General features: G+C 38.2%; 1 protein-coding gene across 12 annotated transcripts in view; it reads left to right on the top strand.

Annotated features, from left to right (window-relative positions):
• The window catches only part of BCAS3 (BCAS3, microtubule associated cell migration factor), a 580,495-nt gene that overhangs the window by 242,721 nt on the left and 321,561 nt on the right, over positions 1–16,213 (top strand). For 8 of the 12 annotated variants that reach the window (XM_021068160.1, XM_021068161.1, XM_021068154.1 and 5 more), the window contains 3 exons: positions 4,698–4,742; positions 13,217–13,341; positions 15,528–15,693. In XM_021068160.1, the coding sequence (XP_020923819.1) occupies positions 4,698–4,742; positions 13,217–13,341; positions 15,528–15,693 (336 nt within the window). The remainder of the gene's footprint in view (positions 1–4,697; positions 4,743–13,216; positions 13,342–15,527; positions 15,694–16,213) is intronic. The other 4 variants (XM_021068162.1, XM_021068157.1, XM_021068166.1 and 1 more) reach the window with 1 other exon arrangement.

Here is a 16,213-nt window from a genome sequence, read left to right as displayed (position 1 = left end):
ATAGGACTTTCAGAGTATTTTTAAATAATATAGTTCATTTAATCTATTTATTTAGTTATTTATTGCTGCACGCATAGCATATGGAAGTTTCCGGGCCAGGGATCAAATCTGAGCCGCCGCTTCAGCTGTGACCTACGCCTTAACTGCAGCAAGGCCAGATCCTTAACCTCCTGGGCTGGGCTGAGGGTCATACCCATGCTGCCACAGAGACAAGGCTGGATCTTAAGCCACTGTGCTATAGTGGGAACTCCTAGAGTATGTTTTTATAGACTCCCAACTATTTCTCTGACTCTGAAGATGATGAGATCCTATCATTATTCATGCCTTTCAGCTGCAGAGTCTGGTTATAAAGGGTTTCACCATGTTCAAATCAAATCTAGTGTTTTCCTTACATTGAGAAAATCTTCACATTTGTTTTTAGCTACTAAGACCAAGGCTTTTGTGGTACCATGTGGCCTTTAAGAAAATGAATCAGCATTTAAAGAGTTATATAGCATTAATGATGTGATGTGAAACCCAATACCTTCTTGTTTTCTGAGAATCCCCAGAAGAAACCCTTTGAGAACCAATGGTGAGGTCACTGTATTCTGGACTGATATTTCTGGATTTTTAGCCTCTTGGCCAACCTTGATATTGTTCAATCAGAACTCAGCTTAAAAAGGACGTCATCCTGAACGATGCGGGTGGGTTTTATACAGCAGGATTGTTAAACCTGCTGAAGCTGAGTAGTATGTGGAAACCGCACAAGCGGAATATGACCGATACCTGAATATGATCGTTGTTGCCTCTGGGAATACCGACAATTTTAATTCAGCACATACCCTTACTCACATCCTCTTATTCTTCTTTGAACCACAGCATGTAAACTACAGCTGGGGGATTTTGGAGGGGAGGGAAAAGTCATTGGTGAAGACAGCTGGATCATGGACTCGTCCTTTGTGACTTTGTTATATTTTCATTCTTTTGCTACTGAGGAAAGATGAAGGGGGCACATTTCAAAAGAACAGCTGACACTACCCATACAAAGTCAGCGATTACGTCAGTCACTCTAATTCTTCAGAGTTTGTGGCTCTCTTACATGTATGTGGCAGAGGTCCAGTTTATAGGAGTGGCGACCAAGTGGGTGGGTCCAGATTGGGGCTGTGCCACATGTACGTACAAAAGCAGGTCCTCACCCTGTTTCCCCAACCTTCTGTTTTCTCCTTGAGCTGTGGTAGCTGGTAGATCCTTATTTGACGGAAGAAGGATAACTCTTATCTCACACAACTGAGTTCTTTTGTCAACAGTGAGAACTATGTTGTCTTTAAATTTGACAGTGGGGAGTTTTTGTTGTGGCTCAGCAGTAATGAACCTGGCTAGTATCTATGAGGTCATGGGTTCAATCGTATGCTCGCTTAGTGGGTTAAGGATCCAGTGTTGTTGTGGCTTTGGTGTAGGCCATTAGCTGTAGCTCCGATTCAGCTTCAACCCCTAGCCTGGGAACTTCCATATGCTGCAGCTGTGGCCCTAAAAAGTGAAAAACAAAACAATACAAAAAACTTGACAGTGATGCTATGTAGTGCAGGCCTGTTTACTGCAGTGTCTGGGTGGCTGGTGCATTTTCGGATTGTGGGGCTATAGAAATCTTATTGGTAGCATGCTGCTACTGCTGGAAAGGAAAATCTAGGATATTTTACAAAGAACTTATGCTTAATTTATTTGGCTAATATATTTCCTTTTTATATGTAAGGAAATATAAACTTAGAAAAAGGTATTTACTGGCTTTCTGGGTGGGAACATCAGCTGGTCTTTTAAAATGTAGAAAAGTTTTGTTTTGTTTTTGTTTGCTTGCCTTTGGGGGTCAGTCAGCAGCTCTTTAAGTCATAAAGGACTAACATAAAACAAACGTAAATCTTTTAAATTCTTTACAACGAATCTGCTGTTTTCTGATATTTGGAATGATTTGGGATACAGTCCAGTTTCCATACAAAAGATACTAGAAAGCAGATTTGTGGCTCAGCAGTTAATGAACCCGACTAGGATCCATGAGGATGCGGGTTTGATCCCTGGCTTCATTCAGTGGGCTAAGGATCCGGCATTGCCTTGAGCTGTGGTTGAGGTTGCAGACGGGGCGGCATGGAACCTACGTTGCTGTGGCTGTGGCTGTGGCTGTGGCTGTTGCGTAGGCCAGCAGCTGTAGCTCTGATTTGACTCCTAGCTTGGAACCCTCCATATGCTGCAGGTGTATATATATATATATTCTAGAAAGCAACTCATACCCAGACATTTCAGAACACAAGTGCTTCTGTCAGAATCATGTAACTCTTTGATTAATTCTGGTGTCTAAGGAAGAAAATGGAAGGAAGTTGGGTAATATGCGCCAACAAAAACCTCTCTCTTTTGGCAGTATTTGTGGATGTACTGAAATGTATCGGACCTTACATTTTCTGATCATTTCTTCATGGCATCACTATGCTGTTGAGAGATTAGAGTCTTCACGTGGTCACAGTTATTTAAGTCAGTGTTTGTTAAAGTGCAGGGTGAGTTTCAGTAACAGTTTGTTTCTGATGTAATTGTGAATCATACAATCAAGACAAGGAGATTGTGACTTTTTCATTAATGGAATAGAATACAATAAAATTTTGCTACTGGTTCTACACACAGACAGCCTTGGCTTTATCTAGGAGCTTGTTAGAAATATAGAATTTAAGGCTCCACTTGGACCTATCCTGCCATAATATGCATTAATATTCGCTGTAAGGAAATCCCGACATAAATTTTATAAAACATTGAAATAGGAAATAGTAAAGTCGATCACACACCCAAAACGCATTCATTAAGTTGTTTCAATTTGTGTGTGTTCGTGTATGTACCAGTTTACGCCTTACTATAGTCAGTCATCCCTCAGTGTCTGAGGCAGATTAGTTCCAGGAACTGCACCCCACTGCCCCCACCCTCAGTACCAGAATCTGTGGCTTCTCAAGTCCCTTATGTAAAATGTCCCAGTATTTACATATAACCTATGAGTATCTGCTTGTGTACTTTTAAACCATTTCTGAAGTGTAAATGGTTGCTGGTGCCCAGCAAGTTTTATCTTTTGGAACTTTCTGGAATTTATTTCCCTGAATATGTTCGATCTCTGGTTGGTTGTGGATGTGGAGCCTACCGATAGGGGCAGCTAACTGTATTTCTGTGGGTCATAGTAAAAAAAAAAAAAAGTGAAATACATTGTTTTAGACATCATATCTCCGGTTATGGTCTTGTCATTACCTGTGGGAGGGATTTCCTTGCTTTGTATTGCCACCATCTGTAAAGTCTCTTTTCTTCCATCTCTGTCTTCCAACTCATTCTTTTAATTAGTATCTTGCTTTTCTGTTCCTTTCTTTGTAGCGTCTATGCTTCAGTCCTCAGAATTGTACTCAGCGTTGTGAACATATTTTCCTCAAGTTTCAGTTTGTGGACAAATATACTCAATTTACGTGGAGATTGGTGCTATTTAGCAGGACCTTCCTCCCTCCATCCTCTTTCTTTCTTTCTTTCTTTCTTTCTTTCTTTCTTTCTTTCTTTCTTTCTTTCTTTCTTTCTTTCTCTCTCTCTCTCTCTCCTTCCCTCCTTCCTTCCTTCCTTCCTTCTTTCCTCTCTCTCCCTCCCTCCTTTCCTTTTTTCCTTCCTTTTTCTTTCTTTCTTTCTATCTCTCTGTCTGTCTGTCTTTCTGTCTTTCTGACTTTCTTTTTCTTTGGCCTCACCTTTGGCATGCGTAAATTCCCAGGCCAGTGGTCAGGATTTTTCTTTTTTAATGTTCCTAGCACGAATGTTGAAGAAAAAAAATACCCAAGTTATACACTACTCTTTCCTTCTCAATTTGTTATGTCTTCCTTCCAAATGTTAGATGTAACAGCAATGTTTTGTTCTGGATACAATTAGATCACTTAATCTTTCTGTGCAAATATGCATAGCATGTCTTAAATAATGTGAACAGAGTATTAGGAATAAATATGTGTGCCGTTGAAGTCCGCCTTTGAAAGAAGTTGTGGCTTTAGTTTCATGTATTTCAATCGAGCTCAGTATAGCTCATGTCGAGGAAGCTAACTCTCTGTCACTATTATGAGAAATGCTGGTTTCTTGCAGTGCGACCCTAAAATGGAAATAAGTCATACTGTATAGACTTGTATCTAGTGTTTCTTTGACCAGCAATATGCAATTACTTACTGTAATTAAGCAGCTTAGAAAATATATGCTTTCTTTCTATGGCTCTGAGACTACACCTGGTGAACAGCAAACACTGCTTATCAAAATTTTTATTGAATCCTCTTTCCCTAGTTTTAAACATTTCGTGTCACACAACCACACATCTGTTGCAACTGGTCCCACTCTTTTCTCCATCTGATTATTCCATTTAACTTGTACTTTATTTTAAAGGGCCTCCAAAGTGAATTTTATTTTTCCTTAGGAACCCTACAGGGGTGCTCTAGAAAAGGGGGGGAAAGAGAGCATTTTGAAATCTCTAATCCTATGAAAATTAAGGGACTTGTTACTATGCATCATTCTGTTTCTTGGTTTTATCAGACTTGTTAGTACCTATGGCAGAATTGCAAACAATTACTGATTTTTTTCAGTTATTTTATCCATCCTCTATAACAGTATGATGTACATGATTTGTTAATGTGAAATGAATTTTCCTCTAATTTTCTGTGCATTTTCCCCCCTTTTCCATGAAGGCCTTATCTGTTTGGAGCGGGGTGTTTTTCCATAAAAGCTCCATGGTGAGTCCCAGTTGAGTCCCGCATGCCTAATTCATTTGCTGTACTTTCAGAAAGTAACTCTGTTTTGTACCTTGTTTTCAGTTGCATGGCCTGATCACAGATAGATGCACCGAATTACTGAATAATTTGTATGTAGGTCAGATATGAATGTTGGTTTTTCAGCTTGAGAAGAGAAGCTTTCTTGGTTTCACTTTATTTCTTCATATAAAAAATCATAGATTAAGATTAAAAAAAGAAATTAGAACAATTCTCTCATAATGCTAGTATATAAGACAAGGCTCAGCCGCAAGTTTAAACCTTTGAATATTATTGTGATAGAAACTCCCTACCTGACACACTGAGCATTTGAAGACATGATTTATTTTGAAATATAAGTATGTTTAAGGTATACTAAAAATACCCTATAAATTTTTATTGCATTTTATTTGGTACCAAAAGAACAAGAGTCAGTTCTGTTTCGAATAGTTTAGGTATTTAAGGAGCTACATAAAGAAATTTGTGTTTCACGTAAAAATTCCTGAATCATTTATTATTTTGAGTTATTAACACCTACTTCCCATAACCTATTTAGTACTATTATATGAGTCCATCAAATCCAACTTTGTCCATCTTAGTGGTGGTGATCATAGAAAAGAAACAGAGTAGAGTTAATGCTTTTATGTACAGACAAGACATAGAGTCTATTTAGAAACTAACATAATATGTTTAACATCATAATTAAGAGTCAGGGCTCCAGAATCAGACTGCCTAGGTCTGAAAGCTCACACACTTAACTGCTTATATGATCTTGGGCAGTTTTCTAAAACCTTTCTCTTTCTTGGTTTCCTTAATTCTATTAAATTAAGACGTTACTAGTAGCACCTGCCTCCTAGGTTCATTATGAGGATTCATTGAACTGACAATATACATTGCTTACAACAGTGCCTGACACATACTAAAAGCTCAATAAATGTTAGCAGCTACTGCTATGGTTTCTTTTCTGGTTTAAGGGAAAAATACTATTTTTGAAAAGAAACTTGTTCCGATTAGATCATGTGTTTTATTTATTGGTTTGTTTGCATGATGAGCCCCGAGGACGTTTTGGTTAATGGAAGTTACACCAATTTTATAAATTTAGTCAGAATGCTTACAAGGGCTCTGCACATCACATGTGTATATGTGCAGGTCTCATAACTGCTCCTGAGACTTGTTCACACTGTCCCGTTATACTAGGACAAAAAGAAACTCAAATAATTTGACAAAAACTAATTTCATGTTTCATGGTTCAGGAACATCTAAAAATTTCATTTTAGGATAGGGCGACAAATGATCATAAAAATTTCCTCTATAAAATGCAGCATCGGAATTAGGATACAGATTGTGAAACTATTCTAAACAAAATCAGGGTATCAATGAGTGAAACTTTCCTGAAAGAGAATCTTTATTCTCTCTGTTAACCAGATTTCTTCCAGAAACAAATGAGACACATGGGTCTTACTCAGGAGCTTGTAGTGAACAGTCCGTTTTTAAATGCCAGCGTCAGCATTTGACAGCTTTTCTTTGTAGACTCAATTTAGAATTAAATTCCATCTTAGGATAAATTTCTCATTTTAAGTACAAAGGAAAGTGTTTTCCTATGTTAACAAAGATTGCAGTTTGAGTGTAGACGCAAAGATGACAAACGTTGTATGTGAAATAAGAAAAGGCCATGCCTTCCACAGCTTATGTGCGCCTCAAATTTAAGCAAAAGCACTTGTCAACCAGAAATGATTTGAGGTTGAAACAAGATTAAAAGAGCCAGATTAAAGAAAGGGATGTATGAAATATAGTAGACTTTTAAATCACGGCCTGTCTTTTAGAAGACTGCTTTGTGGTTTGTTTGATGCCATCGTTAGCTCACAAGAAACTCGTTCTTAGTCACTTATACAGCCTAAAAGATCCTCCTTTAAAATACATCCCTTTACTGGTGGGGCATGTTTTTCCCATTAAGATCTTAATGAAACCTCAAATTAAGGCAGCAAAATGAATATAAATTTGACAACTTCTTCCATGTTGTTTCTCAGAGCGTCTTTGTTTCAAGAGTTTTTACTGTTCTCCATGATATTTAACATTCAACCTGAGAATGTTTTTATTTACCATTTTGAAATAAAACATGATGTGAAGTGAAGTTCTTTATGAAGTTTATAGGACTTCCAGTCTAGGATAATATCTGTATTTTGGAAGAATATGAACATTTTAGAGTTCCTTTTAGAATGGTAAAGAAATTTCATCCGAATTTTTTTTATTGTGTTCAAGTTGAACCATTTATATTTAGCTAAGGTTTTGCTTTTGAGTGATCTCAGTTTCTACTAATTCTTCATCTTTTGATGAACTGTTTTAATTGTTTAAATTCATTCAGTTCCAGAGGAGTCAGTTTATAACAATATCTTTTCCTTTGACAACCAAGTAAGCTTGTTGCAAAGTTATCTGTGCAGGTCATGTTTGACACTTTAACCATTTTGTACATTCTGGAGATTATGTATCCTCCAGGATTTGTTAATTTAAATGATGGTATAAAATGATTTAAAGAATCATATACATGATATACTTTTTAATGCAGAACATTTAAGAGAAATAAACATTGTGAAATTTTTAAAATGCATTTTGCTTTTCAGTATTACAAATAAGTCACGAGTATTTGTCATACTAATCTGCATCTAATATTGTGTTTAAACTACACTGTTTTTGACTAGGCAAAAGACAAAATTTATGCACAATAGGGTAGACAAAAAGTAGTCCATTTGAATATACCTCTTACACATAACCTGTCTTTGTAGTATATAAGGTAAATTTTAAAGCAGAGTTAAAACTTACGTATCAAATTATCTTAAAGTTTTAATTAGCACTGAGAGTATTCAGTCTGTTTATAAACAGTTCCTTTAAACTAATCTTTTTCAAAAAAAGCTAATCTTTTTCTTTGAGAATATGAAAAAATATAATTTCATTTTTAGAAGGAAATATTTATATGGAGAGGAGAAGGTTTACATAAATCTCAAATCTTTAAGAATAATTTGTGATAGGATAATGTTAAATATATTATTAATGTCTTTATTTAAAATTAAATCCTTTTAGTTTCCATCTTAGTTGTTATTTAAAAAAAAAATTATGTATACATGTATGTGTAACTGGGTCCCCGTGCTGTACAGTGGGAAAAAAAAAAAGTGTGTTGGGGGAAATAACAATAAAAAATAAATTAAAAAAAATTGAGAATGAGAGAAAACTTCTAAATTTCTTTTGAAAGCCTAACCACAGCGAGAATATAATGAAAAGTTTTTCCTCTTTAATAGAACGGCATAATACCACTTGTAATTCTTAGATCAGTATTGTGTCTGAAATTTAAACTAAAGTATTGACTATACCCTTATCCTTTAGAGAAGGAAAGAAACGGTGCTTCTATCTCGGTTTAACTCTTTCCATGCCTCTGTCCCAAACAAGACACCAGACCTCATTGTTGCTTTTCATGCCATCCGCAGATACACCACTTCCAGCCTATCTTATAAGACATAGTAAAATTATCCAGATGGACATAATTTTTCTATAATTTTAAAGTCTATATCATTAAAGTTCTGCTTTTTTTTTTTTTTTCCTGTTTGCAGTAGAGTGGAGGAAAAAAAAATCAGTCAGGGGAAATCCAATATGTTTATCTGACTAGATTACATAATATATAAAAAGCCGATGGGTAACTTCAGTAGTCTTTGTAAATATTTTCAAAGATGTCATGTTAATGTCCTCAGAACATGTGATGGCATTAAAAATGCTTCTCATTCTGTGGTTAGACGGTGACGTCTCCAAGAAGAAAAACGAAAATGTTTATCTCCTAAATTTTAATTTCACACCTTATGCAGGTTGTTTTTTCACTGTCCATTTGTTTTTCCAAGTTTAATAAATGTGATTTTTTCCTTATTATTTTGCCTGATACGGTGAAGGTTGAATTCATTCCATAGTCCTTTATGTTAGGGCAAATTTTTCTTTTAATTTTTTTTTTTTTTTTTGTCTTTTTGCTATTTCTTTGGGCCACTCTCACGGCATATGGAGGTTCCCAGGCTAGGGGTCGAATCGGAGCTGTAGCCCCCAGCCTAAGCCAGAGCCACAGCAACGCAGGATCCGAGCCGTGTCTGCAACCTACACTACAGCTCACGGCAATGCCGGATCGTTAACCCACTGAGCAAGGCCAGGGACCGAACACGCAACCTCATGGTTCCTAGTCGGATTCGTTAACCACTGCGCCACGACGGGAACTCCTTCTTTTAATTCTTGACCTTGATTATTTATGACAGGCTCCAGAGAGTTAAGAGCAGGAGTTCCCAGCAGAAAGGGGTCCCCAGCACTCTCTGTATATTTCATATTCATTTATAACCATAACACAGTGGAATTTCTGGAACCCTTATATGTTGAAAACTTTTATATCAATTATTCATTTAATAATATAGACACCTAAAGGTATGCTTTTTAAGCTTGAGAATGTAATGGGATTTCTTAAATGTCTTTGAGAGGATAAAGGGAATATTGAGAGGAAGAAAGAAAAAAAGCCTAGTGGTGGAATGCTTTCCTAAAATGGTTGGGTCACCATCTCTAAGTGAACATGCTTTCCAAGGCTAACACTTTTCTCCTTTATTCCTTTCACATATATGTCATTTTTCAATGTTTTATCTTTCTGCCAACAAAAGGTTATTTTGCAATAGCAATATTCTGGGTCATTGTGGAAAAGTTCAATTCTGTTTCCACCCAGCATTCCTGGTCTTGGTCTTTTAAAATATTAGGATAAAGGGCAAATTGAATCAATGTTAAATTTTTGCCCTTTGGGCATTTTGCATAGAAAGTACTTCATTAATAAAAATCTTTTTTAAAGATTATTTCTCCTTTTTATTTTTCTGAAAACCTTATACATACATGCATGTATTCTAAAGTTCTATTTTGCTTAAGTACCACAGTCCCTCCAAATGTAGATTGATGATAAAAAAATAATTTTTTTGAATATGTTCACTAAATGTGCTAAATACCTAATACACAGTCTGATGTCATGCAGGATGTAGCGGATTATTTTCAGGGGTTAAAAACTCTTTTAATCACTTATTAAACACAAACCTTTACTAGTGTGACTCATGAGGGCCCTATGAGAAAAGCAAGAAGAAATAATGAAGTACAAGAATAAAAAATGATTATTTTTCATAATTTGAAGGATATGTTTAACATAAGATATGTATTTTCTTCAGGAGATAATGAGTTTATGTGAAATGATACTGTCTTGATGCTTTTTACTTATGTATCCAGAAGCTGAGTTGTATGTAACATGAAAAAAGTGCAAGAAACTTCAGCTTTTAACATTGACTGATTAGACTGTAAGCTAATAGATGTGCAAAATAGATACTTGCTTGGCCAAATCCTAAATTGATGATTATGTTACAAAGGTAGCTATCTGGCCTTGTGGGAACTATTTTAAGATCTGTTTAGGATGCATACTTAAGATGCACCATAATCTGTCTTAAGAAGTGGCATGATCACTTATTTTCCATCTTGTTGCTTACCGCAAGAGTTAAAAAACAAAAACAAAAATAGCATTCAGTAATTTGCAAAGGCTTTGAACTTGTCCCTGTGATGCTTATTTATACATTGTGTGTTATCATTGTTCCTTGATGGTGATTCTAGTAAAAACATAGTCACACAGTTGAAACACACCTTTCCAGAAATTATGGGGCTTTTTTGTTGTTGTTGTTTTTCCTCTCTCCTCAGCCTTCCAGCCTCCCCAAACTCTTAATGGTTAAAAATGACCAATGGACTTTGAAGGATGCTAGGAACTTACAGCTCACCAAGAGTGGTTCAGTGATGTGAAATACAGGCTTTGAAGGAAAATTTACATTCTAAGATAGTACAACATAACTAGAAACATCCTAATTAGAAAGATCAATTCTGAGGCTGGTGACCCAGAAACCAAGGGAAGGCACGTGTCTGGGTGTAGGCGGAAAGGAGTCTTCTGTTGCTTTTGCAGTTTTTGCAAAGGTTATTGCAGTTGCAGCAAATGCAATAAGGAAGACATGAAACCATAGAAACAGATTCATTTTATCACAGAAACTTTTTTTTTTTTCCCCAAAAAAGCTGTCTTTAATCAGTTCCTGTTATAGCGCAGCGGAAACGAATCCGACTAGGAACCATGAGGTTGTGGGTTTGATCCCTGGCTCTCACTCACTGGGTAAGGATCCGGCATTGCTGTGAGCTGTGGTGTAGGTCACAGAGTCGGCTTGGATCCCAAGCTGCTGTGGCTGTGTTGTAGCCGGCACTGTAGCTCCCATTTGACCCCTAGCCTGGGAGCTTCCATATGCCACAGGCGAGGCCCTAAAAAGCAAAAAAACCAAAACCTCCAAAAAACCTGTCTTTATTCTCTGTCAGTGGAAGTCTGACTGTGACTGGTGTTGGTGTTTTAGGCATGGATGTGATTTTTATGGGTAATAACTTGGAGTGTTTAAGAAATGTTCGTGATGGAAAGAAGAGGCCTTTTCGTAGATGGCAACGTGCATTACCATGGCTTCGGTCACTGGCAGAGACCAAAAAGACCTAGCCTAGGAACCCCCGATCCAAACCTTTCCCTTTCCCTCGCAGGAAGACATACTAAAACAGAAGGCTCGGGAAATAAAGTATGTGAGAGACTATTTCAGGTGCCATTCCACCTGGAAACTGAGATTACCAAAGCAAAGTCTGATTTTTTAAAAAATCAGTTGAAGGCCCTGTGCCATGTAGTAGATAATTAGTATTGAGACTGTGCTAGGCTGCCCTGAGTGCTTTCTGCACGTTACCTAATACAGTGGTTCTTACACCTGGGCATGTGCCAGCATTTCCTGGAGGGCTTGTTCAAAAAAACAGGTTGTCATGCTCCAGAGTGTCAGAATCAGTAGATCTGGGGTGGGGCCTGATGAATGTTTGAAACGTCTGAGAAGTTCTCAGTACTATTATCCAGGGACCCCACTTTGAGAACAAATACCATACAGCACTCCTTAAAATAACCCTATGAAGTAAGCGTTACTATCTTTTTATTTTATATATCAGTTGGCTGAGCTCTGGGAGGTTACATAACTTAACATTCACACAGCGGGGGAAAAAGGTGGCAGGACTGGGATTCAGACTCATGTTTTTGCCTCACTCCAAAACCCAGTCTTTCTGCATCTAACCATATTTCATGAAAAGATAAAGAGATAAAGGATAGTGAGCAAGCAAAGGTAGAAATGTTATTTGACACTGAAGCCAGGCAGCGTTGGAACCTCAGAGCTCTGTTATTCTTGGGCCCCGACTGGGCTGTGATCCTGACCAGTGTACAGTGAGAGTATTTCTTGGTCTATGAATCAGAGAAAATATAATACCACCATTTATCCAAGGCTCTTGGCGAACTCGCTAATGAACACAGGGCAGCCTTGGACAAATTGAGAAAGAAGAGAAATACAGGATTTGAAAGAAGATGAAAGGTTGATTTCAGAAGGTGATGGCATTAAAAGCTGAAGGCTGAGTTGGGGAAAACAGAGAGGAAGGCAAGAACTTCTGGGAGTTAGGTCAGGTAGCAGGTTACTTAATGTTTCTTCAAACATATGAGAGGAGTTCCCGCCATGGGCTCTGTGGTTAATGAACCCGACTGTCATCCATGAGGATGCGGGCTTAATCCCTGGCCTCACTCAGTTGGTTAAGGATCCGGCGTTGCCGCGAGCTGTGGTGTAGGTCGCAGATGCAGCTCGGATCCCACGTTGCTGTGGCTCTGGCGTAGGCTGGTGGCTACAGCTCCGATTTGACCTCTAGCCTGGGAACCTCCATATGCTGCCGGCATGGCCCTAAAAAACAAAAATAAAATAAAAACCAAAAAACGAGATACAGCGAGAATAGACCTATCATTTTCACAGATCCACACACACACACAAATAAACCATAAATAGGAAGATCAGTGACTGTAGTTGCATTAGATCTTCAGATGTACTCCTGGTGGTTGTCTAACCACGCATAGCATGATGGCTGAGAGCATCCTCAGGGTTCCATTCTGTATCATCTTGTATTTTCACCCATGCTGTCTCCATTCAACTGTGTTGTCAGTCCCACATTTTATATATTAAAATGAAATGAGAAACTGTTTGATTATTACGAGATGTTTATGTTGGTTTCTGTTGTTCTCCTTGGAAATACCCAGCGAAATGTCATCCTTCTCAAATGAATTGACTTGGATTTTGCCAGCACGTTCTCCAAAAAGACGCTAATTTTTTATTGCTCTTCTAAGTTGCTATTCTGATAATACCCTGGGATTTCAAACTGGTTTTATTTTTAGTGGGGTCACTGTCTCACAACCACCTGTAATACTTAAGGCCCAATGCATGACAACATGTGAGGGTTTGAATACCTATGGGTGGAATTTTAAGGGAACTAGGACATTATCTCGAGGACCGTGATTCATCCTGGTAATTTTTTTTTCTATCACTTTATATTTTAAGCAAAGTTAAACCACCTTCACAAATTTCACCCAGCAAATCGATGGGCGGAGAATTTTGTGTGGCTGCAACGTTTGGGACATCCCGGTCATGGTTTGCAAATAACGCAGGTCTGAAAAGAGAAAAAGGTATGTATTTTTACTGAAGTTAAACTTCCCGTTTGTAATCTTAATTTCTTGAGGAAAACTCATAGCCGTTCTCTTTGAATAATCTTAAGCCCAATAATAGAAAAAAATCCACACTCAATTAACATGTTGTTCCTCACTATTCAAGTCTCATCAAGAAGAAGGGCTGTCCTCTCCCTATAAATGTGAAATAAATTGTCCATTGAGTGTTTTTATTTTGTTTTTCTGGTGATGTACACAGTGTTCTTAATGCTGTCAATTCCCTACCATTATACATTTTACATTTTTCTCAAGCGAGTTTCATGCCATTGTCTCAAGTATGGAGAGGAAAAATGTTGTCCCTATTTTAGAGATGGAAGCCTTGAGATCAGTGAGTTTATCGTAGCTAAAAAAAGCATACGTCAGTAGGCGAGGGTGTCTTAGTTTGAACCCCTATTTTCGGGTGCTGAATCTCAACTGAAAACATGATCGACAACAACTCTGCCATGTGATAGCTTAAGAGATAAAACCAGGCTCCCACTCAGAAATAAGGTTCATTTTTAATGGTAACCACTGTCCCTTTGCATTTATATTGTATTTTTAAAAATCCCCGCTTTGACCGCCAGAATCAATACATAAAAACGTTTTAACGTGATGCCTTACTGTTTCCGTGTGTAAACGAATACCGACGTTCGTGGACCAAGTGTTTAATTTTGACTGAAAAAATTCCGCTTATTATTGTGGTACCATTAAAGTAGGTCACAAGCTGGGCACTTTTCCGATGAGTCGCAGGCTGTATTGTTCTTGGCAAAATGGCTTCTCCTTTACGCTGGATGCTGGCGGTCAGACATCAGCCCTCCGCCTTGTTATCGCCTTTCAGTGGCCCTTTCCTTGGAAATAGGATCGCAGGCACAGCAGGCTCTTTACCTGAGTGGGAGAGGAGACGGCACAGTATGCAAGCCTTCCATTTGCTTATCCCATCTTTATTTTTTTGTTCCCTCCGTAGCTTTAATGATGCTATCGAAATGACTTTTTGTTACTAGTTAAAACCCTCTGTGAAGCTCGATTTCAAATGCTTCTCCCTTCTGTTCTAATTACCCTTTTAACTTGGTACCCCATTATGTCCCCCTGACTGGTCATTAGCCGTGTTCTCAAATCAGCTGTAATTGATTCTGCTGGCATAGAGATAAGGTGACCCACCCAGCATTCATGAGTGGTTTTGTATGCTCCTAGGTTTACCGTAAAACCCAAGATAGAGGACTAAACCTGTTTCGGTAGTGAGGACATGTGTACGTCTTATAAAGTCATTTGATTAGATCCACATTGAGCACCTGACCTCAGAGTGTGACTGGTCTTCATTTACCCTGGGGACCAATGAGCCCAGGGTAAATAGAAGGTCGATGGATCTGCGGGCTGGAGGATGTGTGCATTTTTCATTTGTTTGTTTGTTTGAATCCAGAAATTTAAAGGAGAACATTTTCTGAGAGAAAGTAGATGAGAAGTTAGGCTGATTTAGACAGAAAGAGAGTTTCTCATGCAGTTGAGTTGGTACATCCGGTGTAACTAAATCTTAATCCTTGCAGGCTTCCTTTTCAGTCTGTCCTTCACAGTCCCACCTGACAGCATTCTTTTTTTGTTTTTTTGCCTTTTCTAGGGCCGCTCCCTCAGCATATGGAGGTTCCCAGGGTAGGGGTCTAATCAGAGCCATAGCCGCTGGCCTACACCACAGCCACAGCCATGCCAGATCTAAGCCGCAACTGCAGCTTATACCACATCTCACTTGGCAACACCGGATCCTTAACCCACTGAGCGAGGTCAGGGATCGAACCCACAACCTCATGGTTCCTAGTCAGATTTGTTAACCACTGAGCCACCATGGGAACTCCAGCATTCATTTTTCATAAATGTGGGACACATTACTACATTGCAGGGAAATCCAGAAGACTGTAAGATATTGTTTCAGCATATTAGCATTTTGAGTATATTTATACCAATCCCGAAATAAATGGCTTAAGATTGAAAAATATTTTGATAGCATAGAGATGTACATATTCATTAGCATCTACTTGAAAGAGACAACTTTCAGGTACCATGTGAAAAAAAATCCTGGCCTTCAGAATAGACTGAAAAGTCAGTAAGTTGTAAAAATTATGCTGTGCTCTTTTTTTTGCCAGTATTACATATCTAGGTTCTATGTTTCTGTTTTGTAGATCAGTCCAAACAAGTTGTAGTTGAATCCCTGTACATTATTAGCTGCTACGGAACCTTAGTGGAGCACGTAATGGAGCCACGGCCACTCAGCACAGCCCCCAAGATTAGCGATGACACCCCACTAGAAATGATGACATCTCCTCGAGCCAGCTGGACTCTGGTTAGGTAATCTCTCTCTTTTTTAAACAGCTTTGTTGAGGTGTGTGCCATATTATAAGTGTACAATTTGATAAGGTTTGACACATGGATACACAGCTGTGAAACCATCACAACAATTAGCATTATAAATATATGCATCACCCCAGATGTCTTCTTGTGTCTTTTCATCATCTCTCACTCCTTCTCCTCTTTATCCCTACTTCACCCACTGGGCCTCAGTCAATATAGATTAGTTTCTAATTTCTAGAACTTTATGTAAATGGAATCAATGTGTACTCCCTTGGTCTTCATTCTCCCAGGAAAATTATTTGGGTGTATCCCTTTGTGGGACTTTGGATAATTCATTCATTTTTAAAATTGAGATGCAACTTACAGATAATACATAGAATACTATTCACCCCCTCGAATTTTCACTAGGTTGTGCACCTCTCACCACAGTCAGTTTTCATCATCCCCAAAAGAAACCCTGTTCCCAATAGTAGTCATCCCTCAGTTTTCTTCAACCCTTAAGCCCTAGGTAACCACC

Source organism: Sus scrofa, chromosome 12 (assembly GCF_000003025.6).
Source record: "Sus scrofa isolate TJ Tabasco breed Duroc chromosome 12, Sscrofa11.1, whole genome shotgun sequence".
Classification (NCBI taxonomy): Eukaryota; Metazoa; Chordata; class Mammalia; order Artiodactyla; family Suidae; genus Sus; species Sus scrofa.
Note: the sequence above shows the minus strand (reverse complement) of the source record. Positions and strands in the feature narration are given on the sequence as shown.